Source organism: Rhinatrema bivittatum, chromosome 12 (genome assembly GCF_901001135.1).
Source record: "Rhinatrema bivittatum chromosome 12, aRhiBiv1.1, whole genome shotgun sequence".
Taxonomy (NCBI): Eukaryota; Metazoa; Chordata; class Amphibia; order Gymnophiona; family Rhinatrematidae; genus Rhinatrema; species Rhinatrema bivittatum.
Window position 1 is genome coordinate 1,380,019 of NC_042626.1, and position 18,064 is coordinate 1,398,082.

General features: G+C 49.9%; 1 protein-coding gene across 1 annotated transcript; it reads right to left on the reverse strand.

The window, feature by feature from the left end:
• Positions 1 to 325: 325 nt before the first annotated feature.
• On the reverse strand, positions 326 to 14,352 carry LOC115074095 (polymeric immunoglobulin receptor-like). Its single transcript, XM_029573240.1, has 6 exons — positions 14,289 to 14,352; positions 13,754 to 14,092; positions 13,024 to 13,365; positions 4,061 to 4,175; positions 3,807 to 3,922; positions 326 to 683 (listed from the first exon to the last, which is right to left on the reverse strand). Exons 1-6 carry the CDS (start codon positions 14,329 to 14,331, stop codon positions 670 to 672), a joined length of 969 nt encoding a protein of 322 aa, XP_029429100.1. The 5' UTR covers positions 14,332 to 14,352; the 3' UTR covers positions 326 to 669.
• Between the last annotated feature and the right edge of the window lie 3,712 nt (positions 14,353 to 18,064).

Sequence of the window (18,064 nt, forward strand, 5' to 3'; positions counted from 1 at the left end):
TTGATGATCTTTGCTTAGAATTTTGTGGATTATGGTCATTGATTTGTAAGCAATACGTGCAGTAATAGGGAGCCAGTGAAGGGAGGTCAGTATTGGTGTTTATGTGTTCATTTCTTTTTGTTCCTGATAGGACTCTGGCGGCTGAGTTCTGCAGTATTTGAAGTGGTTTGAGGGATGAAAAAGGTATTCCAATTAGTAAGGAGTTGCAATAATCGAAGGTGGAGAAGATAAGTAGTTGTAGGACAGTTCTGAAATCGTAGGGGATGAGAAATGGTTTCAGGTGTCTTAGGGTTAGGAGTCTGTGGTATCCTTCTTTAGTTTTATTTGATATGTGGTTCTTGAAAGAACTCCGCGGTTCCTGGTGTGGGTGGTAGGGAGTACAGTTATCATTTGTTTGTCTAGTATTGTCAGGGGTGGCGGAGTTGGATTGGGTTTTATATCAAGTAATTATTTTGTGAAGAATTCTTAAAGATCCCATCCTAACCCAAACTTGATCTTGAACTTCTCATAACCAAAGGATTATCATTCATTATCCATTGGATTGATTTTGCACTGAGAGATTATGCTCCTGGAATAGATGTCTAGCTCTTACAAGCAAGGACATCGCGGAAGGTTTTAAATGGCCCTCTGACTGGGCCGTGCAAAAGTCTTCACATCCTTGTACATTTTTCACATTTTGCGGTCTAAAAAATACAAATGAAAATGCATTGAAGTAGGAGTTTCACTGATGTACAGAATATGTATTCCACACTGTCACTGCAAAAGAAGTGTTCCAGAAATAATAAACCAAAGTCTTTGACTGCATAAGACTCTATAGCCTTTGTTAGAGGGAGCCCATAATTTAAACAGAGCCAATCTGTATTCAGTCACGACAGTCGAGCTGATTCAAATAGCTTTGCTTTGCACTCATCAAACTATAAAGTACATTCTTTTCTAAATGTTTCGATTGCTCCTGCACTTGGATTTAGCCACAAAGGGGGTACCCCCTCTTATTCTTTCTACGTTTAGTCCAGAAACCCTGCAATTCTTAGCCCTGGCACTGCTTCTCCAGTTCTGAAAAATCAAACTGAAGCAAGGCTTTGTTACTATGGTATAAGGCAGCGGCAGGTGTGTCGCGTGCTACCGGTCTCCCGCTGCTCTTCCCTCACCGAGCGAGAGGCGGGATATCTTCCACTGCTGCCGTTGCCGCCCGGGCTATCGGCATGTTCAAGCCTAGATGGGAACGGCAGCAGTGTTGGTGGAGGCTGGCAACTGTGGCTTGGGCCTTTTCTTCTTCCCGCACCTGCCCCCCTGGCCCGGAACAGGAAGTGATGTTCAGTGGGGTGAGCGGGAAGAAGAAAGAGCCATGCTGCATGAAAAAGTAGCATCGGCAGCAGCAGCAGCCCCGAGCAGTAGCATGGGCTCGAAGCAAAATCAGAAGCAGCCAGAAATCGGCACAGCAGACAGCAGAATTAGCCTCCCGTGGTTGATGGGATTCTTCTTTCTTGGCCTGCGGGGGCTAGAGGAGGAGGCTGCTGCAGCTACCATTTGTGCTCGGGGGGGGAGGCAGGAAATGAGACAACCAGCCAGCCTGTCTGTGAGAGAATGTATGTGTGATTGTGAGTGTGCATGTGTAACTGTGATTGAGAGCCTGTGTGTGATTGAGAGTGTGCAGGTATAACTGTGACTGAGAGCCTGTGTGTGATTGAGAGTGTGCATGTGTAACTGTGACTGAGAGCCTGTGTGTGATTGAGAGCGTGCATGTGTAACTGTGACTGAGAGCCTGTGTGTGATTGAGAGTGTGCATGTAACTGTGACTGAGAGCCTGTGTGTAAGTGAGAGTGTGCATGTGTAACTGTGACTGAGAGCCTGTGTGTAAGTGAGAGAATGTATGTGTGAGTGAGAGTGTGCATGTGTAACTGTGACTGAGAGCCTGTGTGTGATTGAGTGTGCATGTGTAACTGTGACAGAGCCTGTGTGTAAGTGAGAGAATGTATGTGTGATGACAGTGTGCATGTGTAACTGTGACAGAGCCTGTGTGTAAGTGAGAGCATTTGATTGAGATCATCTGTGTAAAGTGTGTGAGAGCATGTGTGTGATAGAGAGAAACTGGTCAGAGAGGTGATGTGTGTGTGTGTGTGTGTGTGTGTGTGTGTGTGTATAGGAGAGACAATGGAAGTGACTGGTCAGGGAGATGACTGGAGTGTGTGAGAGAGAAAGTGATTGTGGGAATGAGAAGCCTGTGCATGTGGAGAGAGCTAGCATAGGAGTGAGAAACATGGGTGTGTGTGACACATGGGAGTGGGAAGCCTGTGTGTGTGTGTGCATGAGAGAGAGAGACTGTTTGGGAAGGTGACTGGTGTGTGTGTGAGTAAGAGAGAGACTGGTCAGGAGATGATTGGTGTGTGAGAGACAGAAACTGGTATGTGTGTGTGTGAGAGAGAAAGAAAATGATTATGGGAATGAGAAGCCTGTGTATGTGGAGAGAGCTAGCATAGGAGTAAGAAACTAGGGTGTGTGTGTGACACAGCATGGGAGTGAGAAGCCTGTATATGTAAGATAGAACATGCAAGTGGGAAGCCTGTGTGTGTGTGTGTGCGCATGAGAGAGACTGATCGGAAAGGTGACTAGTGTATGTAAGAGAGAGACTAGTCGGGAGATGATTGGTGTGTGAAAGACAGAAACTGGTCATGGGGCGAAACTGGTTGTGTGTGTGTGTGTGTGTGTGTGTGACAGAGACTGGTCGTGGGCACTAAGGAAGAGGACCGTGAGTACAGAGCTTCAGCCACTACTGCTTCTGGTGTGTGCTACTGGCCTGCACGGAAGAGGAGTAGGAGAGCTGCTGGAGGGGGTTAGTAAAGGTGGCTTTTTAAGTTTATTTTTCTTGATTGACTGACATTTTAATTACTGAATATTATGTGATGTCTGCTGTTTTTAAATATTTTATTGGTGTTTGGAGAATGTTAAATAATTTTTATGAGTGTTTAATTGTTGGATGTTATTCTGTTCATAGTTCATAGTTGTTGTGAAACATTTATTCTGCTTATTAGTATAGTTATACAATTATTTCTGTGTTGGGATCTATAGCTGCTTGGCTAGTTCTGTTTTCCTAATAAGAGGTGTATTGGTTTTTAGGACCTGATTTAATATTTGTAGTGTTGCCTTTTCATAGATAGGGTTGCTCCTGTTTGAGTGTATTCCATAATACAGGTGTAACTGTGTGCGGATTAGTTTATGTGCATTACTACAGATCCTGGGACTATGTTGGGTCGATTCTGTGTATGTGACCGAGATGAGGTATTTTACTGTATCAGTCTTATTTGTTTTATTTTCTCAAGAGGACATGCATTAGTGATAAACTGCTGGCTTTTCATAAGTAGGGCTATTGAGCCTGGAAGTAGAAGGAGTTTGAGTTGCTGTTACTGAGATGACACTAGAACCAGAATATCTTTTTTGTAAGGTGAGTTGTACGGGGAATGTCATAAATCTGCTTTACATCCATTATTGTGGGTCAGGGGGGTTCCTGTGGATGCAAACTGTACTTTTACATCTGTCAGGTGTGTCCCGACAGAAAAAAGGTTGAGAACCACTGGTATAAAAGATCAAGAGGAAGAAAAATCACTTTTCTGCACTCTACAGCAGTATCCACAGTCTTTACCCAGTGCCTAGACCGCGTGAGCTGCAATGTGCAATCAGTTGTACACTGTACTTCTCTGCCAGACTCATTCTCTTTACTGAGGGAATTAAACGTTTTTTCCAGCCTCCTGCACAGTGTTTGCTTCTGTTTTGGGCAGGAGCTGAATACTGTAATACTGGAGCCTATTTACCTGCATGAAAATGCTTTGTCTTCACATAGCAGTTCACCAAGAGCAGGCAGATGATCAGAATCAATAACAGAATCCAGCGGAGGATGTCCCAGGCTGGGTATTGGGTCTTTGTGTAACTAAGAGAAAAGAACATTAAAGAAAAGCAAGTATTCCAGCAGTGAACCGTTCTAAGAGAACAAAGCTGAGCCTAGGATTTAAGATACTAATCTGTACTTGATGGCTTGTTCTTGTAGAGTAGGCAGAGGGAGCAGTACCTGGATGGTGTAGGATCAATCTGGGTTTGATTGTAAACTTTGGGAGACTCTGCGTTGAGGAGATACTTGGCAGAGTGGAAGGTTGGTGCTGGTTTCCCTGGTATGGTGATGGCACCTGTCAGGATAGAAAAGAAAGTGACCAGGTAAGCTTCTGTTGCTGGGTGCAGTAATTGAATTTTCCTAGCGTGTAGCAGGTGGACTCAGGAGCACTGGGTATAGTGCGCTCCTGCTAGCAGTTGGAGACGGATCAGATTTCAATCTGACGTCAGCCCCAGTACATAGACCCCTGCAGGAAGTGCAGCTCTTCAGTATTTTCCGTCTCCATAGCAGTTAGGGACTCTCTGCACGCTCGCAGCGTTAGAGTAATTTTACCAAAGAAAACCAAAATAAGAAGAAATGTTACCTCTACAGCCGAGCCCCGCTCTCCTGCGGTGACACCCATTGGGTCCCTCCTCCGGTTGAGATCCCTCTGAGGTAAGCCTCGGTCCGGCGGCCGACCCTCAGCGGGGACCTAGCCCCCGACATCGGGTGAGGCTGAGAGGCAGCAGGTGTAACCTCGAGCGCGGCGGTGAAGGTATTTTCCCTCTCCCCCCGCAGCCGGACACCGCCCGGAACGAGACCGGGAAGCGCCGAGACAAGGTAAGGTAGAAATCTATTTAAAGGTCTCCGGTCTCCGAAACTGAAGGAGTCGCACAGGTCGCCGGCTGGGACCAGTGCTACCGGGTTGATCTGCCCTAGCAGGGCTAGACCCCGGTCAGATCCGAGGGGCCTCCCATGTGGATACCCTCAGAGGTGGTTGCCATATTGTCCGCGTGGTCGCCGTCACCATTTTGATCTGTTCGCTGCCCTGTCCGCCGTTACAATCTGTGCGCACAGAGGCGAGCCGTGCGCACAACGTCGCGCGCCCAAGTACCGTGCGCACAAGCGACACGCATAGCCACGCACTTACTGCGCCGGGCGCATAACTTTGATCTGTACGCATAACAGCGCGCACATCTCCCTGAGCGCATAGCAAACCTAAGCGCACAACCGTATCTTACGCGCACAAGTCATCAAGGCGGCCTACGTAGAAGCAGGAAAGCCGCCGCCTCTACAAGTCAAGGCCCATTCCACTAGAGCCCAGGCAGTGTCCTGGGCGGAAACCAAGATGCTGTCACCCGCCGAGATTTGCAGGGTGGCGACATGGTCCTCCATCCTCACCTGCTCCAGCTTTTACCGCCTGGATGTTCAGACTCGGGAGGACACAGCATTTGCAAGGGCAGTACTAAGCGGGTCACGGGCAGCCTCCCACCCGGTTCGGGAGTAGCTATTGTACATCCCATTGGTCCTGAGAATACTGAAGAGCTGCACTTCTGCAGGGGTCTATGTACTGGGGCTGACGTCAGATTGAAATCTGATCCGTCTCCACCTGCTATCAGGAGTGCACTATACCCAGTGCTCCTGAGTCCATCTGTCTACACTAAGGAAAACGAAATGATCAGGTAAGTAATTTCTCCAATTCCTCACTTTGGTCAGGCCAGGTGGAGGCAGAAGAAGCAGCTCACGGCAGTGGCGTAGCCACGGGTGGGCCTGGGTGGGCAGCTGCCCACCCAATTTAGACCCAGGCCCACCCAACTGACACCAGAACTGCAAGGCTGTCGCGGGATCCCATCCCCGCGACAGTGAAGAGGAGAACCCATGCTTGGCACGCCATCACGGCACACGTGGGGAAGCGGTCCTACAACCATATGGCCGACCGATCTTCCTGTTTGGGGGGGGGGGGAGAAGAGCGGAAGCTCCGCGCACAGTTTCCGCTTCCTCCCCCCAGAGCAGGAAGATCGGTCGGCCGTATGGCTTGAAGATAGCAGGAGAGGCCAGCTGATCTTCCTGCTCTGGGGGGAGGAAGGAAACTGTGCGCGGCGCTTCCGCTCTCCTCCCCGCCCCCCCCCCCCCCAAACAGGAAGATCGGTCGGCCATACGCCCGAAGATAGCAGGAGGCTAGTGGCAGCAGGAGAGGCCAGCTGATCTTCCTGCTCTGGGGGGAGGAAGTGGAAACTGTGCACAGGCTTGAATGTGTATGTGAGGATGAGAATGGGAGCCTTGTGTGTGTGTGGGTGAAAATCGGACCCTGGGTGTGTATGGGAGTGAGAATGGAGTCTTGAATGTGTGTGGGTGAGGATGGAAGCTTGAATATGTGGGTGAGGTTGGAAGCTTGAATGTGTGTATATATGGGTGAGAATGGGAGCCTGGGTTTGTGTGTGTGGGTGAGAATGGAAGCTTGAATATGTGGGTGAGAATGGAAGCTTGAATATGTGGGTGAGGATGGAAGCTTGAATGTGTATATATATGGGTGAGAATGGGAGCCTGGGTTTGTGTGTGTGGGTGAGAATGGAAGCTTGAATATGTGGGTAAGAATGGGTGCTTGAAAGTGTGTATGTGTGGGTGAGAATGGGACCTTAAATGTGTGTATGTGTGGGTGAGAATGGGAGAATGGGTTTGTGTGTGTGTGGATGAGAATGGGTGCCTGGATGTGCGTCTGTGTGTGCATAAGAATATAAGCCTGGGGAGGGGTGAGAAAGTGAGAGCTTGTATGTGTGTCTGCAGAGAATGTGAGCTTGGGGGGGGGGGGGGGGGGGAGAGCATATGAGAGTGAGAGCCTGAGTGTGTGAGGGAGTCTGTGAGAGAAAGCATTTATGTATATATGTGTGTGTGTGTGGAAGGGAAGAAGACAGTAGTAGAAAAGACACTGAAGAGGAATTAGGAAATGAGCGACAAGGGAAAAAATGGGAAAGAGAGACCAGGACCAACTGATTAGAAAAATACAAAGATCAGACAACAAAGGTAAAAAAAAAAAAATATATATATATAGAGAGAGAGAGAGAGAGAGATGTTAGCAATTTAAATATGTCATCTTTGGGAATGTGCATTCTTATATTTTTGAATTTTGCTCTCTCTTAAGTATTCCGCTGTTCAGACATTTTAGTTTCTCAGGCTTTCTATTTTGGCTTTATCTACATGTTTCTGTTTCTAATTTATAGTCTCTTATTTCTATATTAGGTAAGGGTCGGTCTCAGTTTTGCCTGTTTGTGACAGAAATGAGTATTTCTAGCATATAGTTTCTCTGTAGTAGTAGTCCAGCCTGTTCTGTTATTCCCGTAGGTGATGTATTAATGTTCTAGGGCCTGGTGTAGTATTTGCATTGCTGCTTTTTCATAAGGTTGCTGTTTGAATCCTGAGAGTCAGTGCTGTGATTGTTTGGCAAGGTTCCAGATGCCTCTTTCTTTGCAAGAGTTTGTTACTTCACAAAATAGCAGTGGAGGGTTATTTTTTGCTGAGATTACACCAGAATTTGAATTTTTTTTTTTCATGTTACTTGTAATGTGAATTGCCCTAGCTCTGCGCTGCACCTGTTCTGATGATTAATTATATTTTATTGTATTTATGAAGATTTCTGGGTTTCTGCAAAGATGGTTCATGAAAGAATACATTAATTTTTGTTTTATTATATGATTGGATTTGATTGTTTTCTATACTTGAAATAATTGAAGTAAATTATTTTAAAGTTTCATACATGACACATAATGGCTGTTGCAAACTACTTAGAAAGCCATTCTAGGGTGCAGTATATGGCATTATTTATCAGTAAGAAAACAACTAGTAGACCTGCATGCCTTGTGCCCACCTATGTTAACCTTGTGCCCACCCAAAAAATCAATTCTGGCTACGCCACTGGCTCACGGATGTCACGCATGTGCATCTGTACTGACTCCAGCCCGCCATACTCTCTCCAGCACATGGATGTGCTTTCCGGTGTGTTCTGTAGCTGAATGAACACAGATTGAGCTTTCACTCCCTCAGATGAGCAGATCCTTACTGTTGTGTTTAGTGATTCGGGGGGTACCAGAGGTGACAATTAGTATCCTCTTCCTCAGTCGAGTAGGCAGGTTTGGGTTGTGGTTTTTTTTGACAAAGGGCTTCCAGGAGGGTACAGTCTGGGTGTTTTTGGTCACTCATTCCATCCCACAACACACACACCTGCCATTCACACCACATACACTCCCTACACAATCACCACATACTTTCCCTGCAAGGCTTCAACCTACAATCTTCCCTTCTGAGCCTCCTACACAGCACAGACCCCTTACCCTCATTCCTCCAGCCCATCAGAGCCAGTAACACACAGGCACAGACCCCTTACCCCCATTCCTCCAGCCCATCAGAGCCAGTAACACACAGGCACAGACCCCTTACCCCCATTCCTCCAGCCCATCAGAGCCAGTAACGCACAGGCACAGACCCCTTACCCCCATTCCTCCAGCCCATCAGAGCCAGTAACGCACAGGCACAGACCCCTTACCCCCATTCCTCCAGCCCATCAGAGCCAGTAACGCACAGGCACAGACCCCTTACCCCCATTCCTCCGTCCCATCAGAGCCAGTAACGCACAGGCACAGACCCCTTACCCCCATTCCTCCGTCCCATCAGAGCCAGTAACGCACAGGCGCAGACCCCTTACCCCCATTCCTCCGTCCCATCAGAGCCAGTAACGCACAGGCGCAGACCCCTTACCCCCATTCCTCCGTCCCATCAGAGCCAGTAACGCACAGGCGCAGACCCCTTACCCCCATTCCTCCGTCCCATCAGAGCCAGTAACGCACAGGCGCCGCCCCCTTACCCCCCTTCCTCCGTCCATCAGAGCCAGTAACGCACAGGCGCAGACCCCTAACCCCCATTCCTCCGTCCCATCAGAGCCAGTAACACACAGGCGCAGACCCCTTACCCCCATTCCTCCGTCCCATCAGAGCCAGTAACACACAGGCGCAGACCCCTTACCCCCATTCCTCTGTCCCATCAGAGCCAGTAACACACAGGCGCAGACCCCTTACCCCCATTCCTCCGTCCCATCAGAGCCAGTAACACACAGGCGCAGACCCCTAACCCCCATTCCTCTGTCCCATCAGAGCCAGTAACACACAGGCGCAGACCCCTTACCCCCATTCCTCTGTCCCATCAGAGCCAGTAACACACAGGCGCAGACCCCTTACCCCCATTCCTCTGTCCCATCAGAGCCAGTAACACACAGGCGCAGACCCCTTACCCCCATTCCTCCAGCCCATCAGAGCCAGTAACACACAGGCACAGACCCCTTACCCCCATTCCTCCAGCCCATCAGAGCCAGTAACGCACAGGCACAGACCCCTTACCCCCATTCCTCCAGCCCATCAGAGCCAGTAACCCACAGGCGCAGACCCCTTACCCCCATTACTCCAGCCCATCAGAGCCAGTAACGCACAGGCACAGACCCCTTACCCCCATTCCTCCAGCCCATCAGAGCCAGTAACGCACAGGCACAGACCCCTTACCCCCATTCCTCCGTCCCATCAGAGCCAGTAACGCACAGGCGCAGACCCCTTACCCCCATTCCTCCGTCCCATCAGAGCCAGTAACGCACAGGCGCAGACCCCTTACCCCCATTCCTCCGTCCCATCAGAGCCAGTAACGCACAGGCGCAGACCCCTTACCCCCATTCCTCCGTCCCATCAGAGCCAGTAACGCACAGGCGCAGACCCCTTACCCCCATTCCTCCAGCCCATCAGAGCCAGTAACGCACAGGCGCAGACCCCTTACCCCCATTCCTCCAGCCCATCAGAGCCAGTAACGCACAGGCACAGACCCCTTACCCCCATTCCTCCAGCCCATCAGAGCCAGTAACACACAGGCACAGACCCCTTACCCCCATTCCTCCAGCCCATCAGAGCCAGTAACGCACAGGCACAGACCCCTTACCCCCATTCCTCCAGCCCATCAGAGCCAGTAACGCACAGGCACAGACCCCTTACCCCCATTCCTCCAGCCCATCAGAGCCAGTAACGCACAGGCACAGACCCCTTACCCCCATTCCTCCAGCCCATCAGAGCCAGTAACACACAGGCACAGACCCCTTACCCCCATTCCTCCAGCCCATCAGAGCCAGTAACGCACAGGCACAGACCCCTTACCCCCATTCCTCCAGCCCATCAGAGCCAGTAACGCACAGGCACAGACCCCTTACCCCCATTCCTCCAGCCCATCAGAGCCAGTAACGCACAGGCACAGACCCCTTACCCCCATTCCTCCGTCCCATCAGAGCCAGTAACGCACAGGCACAGACCCCTTACCCCCATTCCTCCAGCCCATCAGAGCCAGTAACGCACAGGCACAGACCCCTTACCCCCATTCCTCCAGCCCATCAGAGCCAGTAACGCACAGGCACAGACCCCTTACCCCCATTCCTCCAGCCCATCAGAGCCAGTAACGCACAGGCACAGACCCCTTACCCCCATTCCTCCGTCCCATCAGAGCCAGTAACGCACAGGCACAGACCCCTTACCCCCATTCCTCCGTCCCATCAGAGCCAGTAACGCACAGGCACAGACCCCTTACCCCCATTCCTCCGTCCCATCAGAGCCAGTAACGCACAGGCGCAGACCCCTTACCCCCATTCCTCCGTCCCATCAGAGCCAGTAACGCACAGGCGCAGACCCCTTACCCCCATTCCTCCAGCCCATCAGAGCCAGTAACGCACAGGCGCAGACCCCTTACCCCCATTCCTCCGTCCCATCAGAGCCAGTAACGCACAGGCGCAGACCCCTTACCCCCATTCCTCTGTCCCATCAGAGCCAGTAACACACAGGCGCAGACCCCTAACCCCCATTCCTCCGTCCCATCAGAGCCAGTAACACACAGGCGCAGACCCCTTACCCCCATTCCTCTGTCCCATCAGAGCCAGTAACACACAGGCGCAGACCCCTTACCCCCATTCCTCTGTCCCATCAGAGCCAGTAACACACAGGCGCAGACCCCTTACCCCCATTCCTCCGTCCCATCAGAGCCAGTAACACACAGGCGCAGACCCCTAACCCCCATTCCTCCGTCCCATCAGAGCCAGTAACACACAGGCGCAGACCCCTTACCCCCATTCCTCTGTCCCATCAGAGCCAGTAACACACAGGCGCAGACCCCTTACCCCCATTCCTCTGTCCCATCAGAGCCAGTAACACACAGGCGCAGACCCCTTACCCCCATTCCTCCAGCCCATCAGAGCCAGTAACGCACAGGCGCAGACCCCTTACCCCCATTCCTCCAGCCCATCAGAGCCAGTAACGCACAGGCACAGACCCCTTACCCCCATTCCTCCAGCCCATCAGAGCCAGTAACGCACAGGCACAGACCCCTTACCCCCATTCCTCCAGCCCATCAGAGCCAGTAACGCACAGGCACAGACCCCTTACCCCCATTCCTCCGTCCCATCAGAGCCAGTAACGCACAGGCGCAGACCCCTTACCCCCATTCCTCCGTCCCATCAGAGCCAGTAACGCACAGGCGCAGACCCCTTACCCCCATTCCTCCGTCCCATCAGAGCCAGTAACGCACAGGCGCAGACCCCTTACCCCCATTCCTCCGTCCCATCAGAGCCAGTAACGCACAGGCGCAGACCCCTTACCCCCATTCCTCCGTCCCATCAGAGCCAGTAACGCACAGGCGCAGACCCCTTACCCCCATTCCTCCGTCCCATCAGAGCCAGTAACGCACAGGCGCAGACCCCTTACCCCCATTCCTCCAGCCCATCAGAGCCAGTAACGCACAGGCGCAGACCCCTTACCCCCATTCCTCCGTCCCATCAGAGCCAGTAACGCACAGGCGCAGACCCCTTACCCCCATTCCTCCGTCCCATCAGAGCCAGTAACGCACAGGCGCAGACCCCTTACCCCCATTCCTCTGTCCCATCAGAGCCAGTAACGCACAGGCGCAGACCCCTTACCCCCATTCCTCTGTCCCATCAGAGCCAGTAACACACAGGCGCAGACCCCTTACCCCCATTCCTCCGTCCCATCAGAGCCAGTAACGCACAGGCGCAGACCCCTTACCCCCATTCCTCCGTCCCATCAGAGCCAGTAACGCACAGGCGCAGACCCCTTACCCCCATTCCTCCGTCCCATCAGAGCCAGTAACGCACAGGCGCAGACCCCTTACCCCCATTCCTCCGTCCCATCAGAGCCAGTAACGCACAGGCGCAGACCCCTTACCCCCATTCCTCCGTCCCATCAGAGCCAGTAACGCACAGGCGCAGACCCCTTACCCCCATTCCTCCGTCCCATCAGAGCCAGTAACGCACAGGCGCAGACCCCTTACCCCCATTCCTCCGTCCCATCAGAGCCAGTAACGCACAGGCGCAGACCCCTTACCCCCATTCCTCCAGCCCATCAGAGCCAGTAACGCACAGGCGCAGACCCCTTACCCCCATTCCTCCGTCCCATCAGAGCCAGTAACGCACAGGCGCAGACCCCTTACCCCCATTCCTCTGTCCCATCAGAGCCAGTAACGCACAGGCGCAGACCCCTTACCCCCATTCCTCTGTCCCATCAGAGCCAGTAACGCACAGGCGCAGACCCCTTACCCCCATTCCTCTGTCCCATCAGAGCCAGTAACACACAGGCGCAGACCCCTTACCCCCATTCCTCCGTCCCATCAGAGCCAGTAACCCATACATTTTAAAGTCTCAATACAATTTAAACCTTCCCTTTTTTGGGTGTCCACACACTGTCATGAGAAGAGGAGGGTACAGGGCTGAGAGTTCTCCAGCTCTCCCATCCTTCCTTTCATTATCAGCACCGTCAGTGTCTCCCAGGCCACTCCTTGCACAGCTGTAAGCCCCTCAGCAGGGTGCAGCCCCTTTATAGAGCTGTAAAAGTTTGCTGCTATCAGTTTTTCTGTGCCTGCAGTGGAGGCACTGGTTTTCTACGGAGCATGTAGTGGTTGCTGGGGTACAGGGGCGCCAAGGCTCAGCTGGCAGGGGATCACTTTTGCCCTTGAAGACTTTGACTTATGGTGCTGAAGTTTTTCCGATTTGTTTGGGGTTGGGGTTCTGGTTTGAATATTGAGGTGGAGCAGTGTGGAACATGTAAGTGGAGTTAGCTATACAAGTGAAATTCGGAGGGTGTTACCTGGGGCTGGCGCTCTCTCTTCTGAAATCAGGAGAAGGATTCTCTTTAGGATTATGTTTTGATGCGAGTTCTCACACTTGTAGAGTCCTGTATCCCACAGCCGTAGATCCCTCAACGTCAGACTCATCCGTCCTTTCCTCTGCTCATCAGATGCTGCTGCTCTTTGCATGTACTGCTTAATTGTCTTGCCATTGGAATGGAAGAGCCAGTCGCAGTGACCCTCTGACCTCTGCTTACACCACACTTTAGCCCAGCGTTGGGTCTGAGAGTAGAGACACTGCAGAGTGACGGATCCTCCTGGAGCAGCAAAGGCTACTTCTGGGCCAGTTTGAGAGTCCAGTCCTGAGTATTATATTTACAAAGTTATTAATTGACCTAATCTATGGACTTGCAACTTTTCTACCCCAAAACTACTATTGCGGTTTATTTCCCAGTTAGCAGCCTTGCATGAGATCCGTGAGGGAGAGAGGGCTAAGCCGTTTGGGAAACTCTCTCCTTGATTGATTTTGTGCAGTTGATTTCTCAGTGAAACCATTCCCGAGGACAGGAAGCTGCTCTCAGCTTTAAGCAAGGCAAAGAAAGCTATAGTAGTAATCTTTTTAGAAGATTAACTTAAAATAAGCGTTGTAGCTGTGAGGTCGTTGGCAGCTACCTGCAAAAGCTAAAGGTTGCTGCATGGCCTCATTTACCGCCCCCCCCCCCCCCCCCCCCCCCCGTGCTTGTTGCTCACCTTCCAGCACCAGCAGCAGAATCTTCTCTCTCACCTCGTACGCATACCCTGTCCAGATTCTCCAGCAGTACAGCCCACTGTCCCATGCTTGAAGCTCAGTTATAGTTATGGTCGTTGTCCCTTTCCTCTCATAGCTAGAGGTCATGCTGGTTCTTCCCTCATTGCCTCTGTTGAATCCGTTGGTTTCTACCACATTCTCACACGCCTCCTCATTAATCTGCCTGCACCAGCTCTTAACATAGTTTTGCAATTCTGCATCATCGTGATGGCTGCAGGTTATAGTCACAGCTCCCCCAAATGCTGCTCTCACAACTTGAAAGCCGCTGTGAGCCTGGGAACCTGTGGAAGTCAAACACAGAGAGCCTTTGGCCAGAGCTACTCAAGGGCTTTCCCCGTTGCACTGAGTTTTTCTAGCTCCGTTTCCTTCATAACTTATCAGCACAACTATTTCTCCGTTGTATCCTTCCAAAAGCTTACACGACATCCTGTGTTTCAGGGAGAAGTCTGAACCCGACTCTGCCCCCTCTGATCTTACCTGGTATCCAGAGCAGAAGGAGAGAGAGTCCTAGACCCTTCATCTTCTGAAAGACAACACGGGAGGCCTGATCCCGGCAATCAGCACTCAAATTCTTCCCACTTCCTTCCTGGCCCTCCACCCGCAAAGCAGCAGGATGAGAAGGTCCCACCCCCTACCCTAAAGGGCCAGCTTAGTAGATGGGCTGGGATCCCTTTTTTCCCTTGTTAGACGTTTCTGCTTGTGCACACCGGAGAAACGTGGCTTGGTGTGGATCATGGAGCGTGGCTGCCACTCATTCCTTCACCTCAAGGCTGACATCCATTTCTGCAGTAAAGGAGGATCTTGAAATGCAGCTCCCATGGATGTTTGGCACAAAATGTAAGCCTGGTACAGCAACCCCACACCACGTCAGCATGACATTGGATCTTTGTCACTTCATGACCCACTTACTCGAGATTGTGAGCAAGCCCCAATTATTCTACGAGTCTCAGAGAGACTGTTATCTTATGCTTAATCTTTGTGTATTACTTCATTGTAGTCACTGATATTTAAAAATTCATATCTGTAAAATATTCCTGTTGACGGCTATGAAGAGCTTTCACCTGACTGCCTCTATCCTACCTCTTCCATTCATTGCCCTGCCCTACTCATGTGTGCGCCTCCATTGTCCCAGGGCTGCAATAAAGGCGTAATCATCAGGTAAGAAAGATTAGAAGGGTGGCTAAGGATATTCATAACTGTTGGAAGAAAGAGAGGCTCTGTGTGGTCCTCCCTCAGTAATGAGCCTTAAGTGAGCATGCATTTCATTTTCTAGCAATTATCCTTCCCAGCCAGAACCGGGCCAGTGGGCCAATCCAACCAATCTTGTACTTAGTGTTGATCACAGCAGCCTGGGGGCTCTTCTCCTATGGCCTGAGCCTCTTCCAAGTACCTCCCTTGCTGATTTTCCTGCAGCAGCTCTCTCGGATCCCTTTCCCCATCTTCAGCTGCCTCTCCCCGCTTGGAGGCCTTCCACATCTACCTCAACGACTGCTCCATATCTTCTCCTCTGCCATGGGCCTCTCTCATCCTTGGGCTGCAAAAGGCTATTGAGACCTTATAGCTTGCCCCTTCCCACCGCAAGGGACACCGTCCCACAGCAGCAGGAAGCCAATCACCTCACCGGGACCCGGCTATCTCAGGGCTTTGCTTGCAATGTGAGTCAAATTCACAGGCAGCTGCTGCCCCTTCTGCATGGGTTGTTTGTTTTGGGGGTTTTTGGGGGGGGGGGGGGTGGAGAAGAGTGTGAGTGACCAAGCCAATATACTTGAGTGTGATTGTGTATGAGTGTGTGAGACCAAGCATTTGTCAGTGAGTGTGTGAGAAAGTGTGTGCCCGAGCCCTTGAGTGTCAGGGTGTAGGAAAATGTATGTTGGCGAAGGTTTGTTTGTCGAGCAAGCATGTGATAAATTGTGTGAAACCGAGTGTTTATGTGTGTATACAAAAGTGAGAGCTCAGTCTGTGCACACCCCCTACCCCTGACAATGTAAGGCTATTTGAAATCAAAAGTTCCCAGCTGTGGAGAGCAGGGGACTTTTTATTCTTATTGGATTTAATTGTTGGGTGTTTGTGTCTGCTCTTTTGAAATATTTTATTGGTGTTTGGAAAATTTTTAGATTGTATATGAATTTTTAATTATTGGATAATTATTCATCAACTGTTTTGAAATAAGTATTTTTATTAGTATGGTTTTACTATTATGATGTTTTATATTTGATTTTGTTTTATGAGGAATGGTGATGTTTTTGTTTTTATTTATTTATTTATTTATTTAATTTCTTTTCCTATACCGATGCTCAAGACTAGGTCTTATCGTACCGGTTTACAATGTAACTGAGGGGAAACCAATTAACATCAAGGTAGAAAGTAAAGTTACATTAAACAGGGAGCATAAAACCTGGGCAATGGAAGACAGTACAGAGTTTAAACTAAGAAACAATTAGAGAGAGAAAAATATATAAATCAACAAAAAACTGTAAGATACAAAAACATAGGTTTATCCTAGGCAGTTATTAGCCTGGTATTTTTACACTGGTTTTTACACTGTTTACTGCATACAGTATCTGGTTTTTACACTGGTTTTTACACTGTTTTTACACTGGTTTTTACACTGTTTACTGCATACAGTATCTGGCTTGTGGCTTCTGTTTATACTTTATGGTCTGTTTATGCTGTATTTGGTGAGGGTTTGCTTGTGTGTAGTTTCTGTGTAGGGATCTTATTCTGTTTTCCTAATAGGAGATGTTTTGATGTTTTAGTGCCTGTTGTAATATTTGTAATTACACCATAGATCAGGTTGTTATTGTTTGCTGCAAGACTTTCCAAGGGCCAAGTTCACGCCCAACACACGTAGGAGGAGGCCTAATACCCTTTGAGTTCTAAATGGGGTTTTTTGGGTTTTTTTGCTGGATTTTCTGGTTGGCACCACAGCAGTGCAAATAAATATAATATACATGCAAATTATATTTTTGCCTTTTTAATGTCCTTTTTCATGTAGAGTCTGTTATAAATGTATCATTTAAAATTGTGAATGGAGAGATTAGTGGGTGCACACCTGGGGTGCCTGATCCCCATGCATTAGCCCTGGCTCCAGGAATCCATCTCAAGCTTTGTGTCAGTGCTGTCCCCAGTCTCTGTTCAGCAGTGATGCATGCAGTCTTGGCTATGGTTTAAATTTTCTTGTTTATGATCCCAGCGGAATCTGGCTCATGGATCACTTCTAATCCTTCCTATCCTGGATTAAGCAGGCAGAGCAGAGCCTGGAACGCAGCAGATTCTGTATAACACACAGGCAATGGAGTAGGGGGCGAGGTGGGGCCAGGAGGAGATCTGTGCATTGCTAGTGAGTTTGAGCTCTGAGAGACACCCACAGCCAGCTGCCCTCCTGGCGGGTAGGGGTACCAAGCAGGGTGGGAAAGGGAGAAGGGCTGCCAGCAAGCAAGAACTTTATACTCCCCCACCCCTCCCCAATCCCTACCCCCCCTCTTTTCCCTCTCCCGTTCCCCCCCACCCAACCTCACCCTTTCCTTCTCCCTCTGGACATACCAGGCTAATAACTGCCTAGGATAAACCTATGTTTATGTATCTTACAGTTTTTTGTTGATTTATATATTTATCTCTCTCTAATTGTTTCTTAGTTTAAACTCTGTACTGTCTTCCATTGCCCAGGTTTTATGCTCCCTGTTTAATGTAACTTTACTTTCTACCTTGATGTTAATTGGTTTCCCCTCAGTTACATTGTAAACCGGTACGATAAGACCTAGTCTTGAGCATCGGTATAGGAAAAGAAATTAATTAAATAAATAAATATAATGATGCAGGGGCATTCGGTGAGCACATGAGCAGCAGCACAGCAGCAGCCTGGCTCTGTCTAGGTGTCAGTGTGGTTGCCTTATCACTTGGGTTGAGAGCTGAGTGGTTGGCAAGAGAACAGCAGGCCAGGGAGACTCTCAAAAGGGATTGAGATGAGTGAAGGACCTGCATAAGTATAACCTGAAGGAGAGGGGAGATACCTTTCAAGAATTTAAAAGGGGATTGTATGAATGCGTGAGAATCAAATCTCTTCCAGTGTAAAGAAAGCCATAGATCTTATGAAACTTCAAGGCCATAGACTTGGGAATAATGTCAGGAAATATTTTTTCACAGAACGGGCAATGAAAGCTTTTCCCAAAGCAGTAGTGAAGGCAAGGACAGCACTGGGATAATGCCAGAGCATCCCTAGCAGGTGAGCGATGGAAATGAAGAGAAGAGGTAAC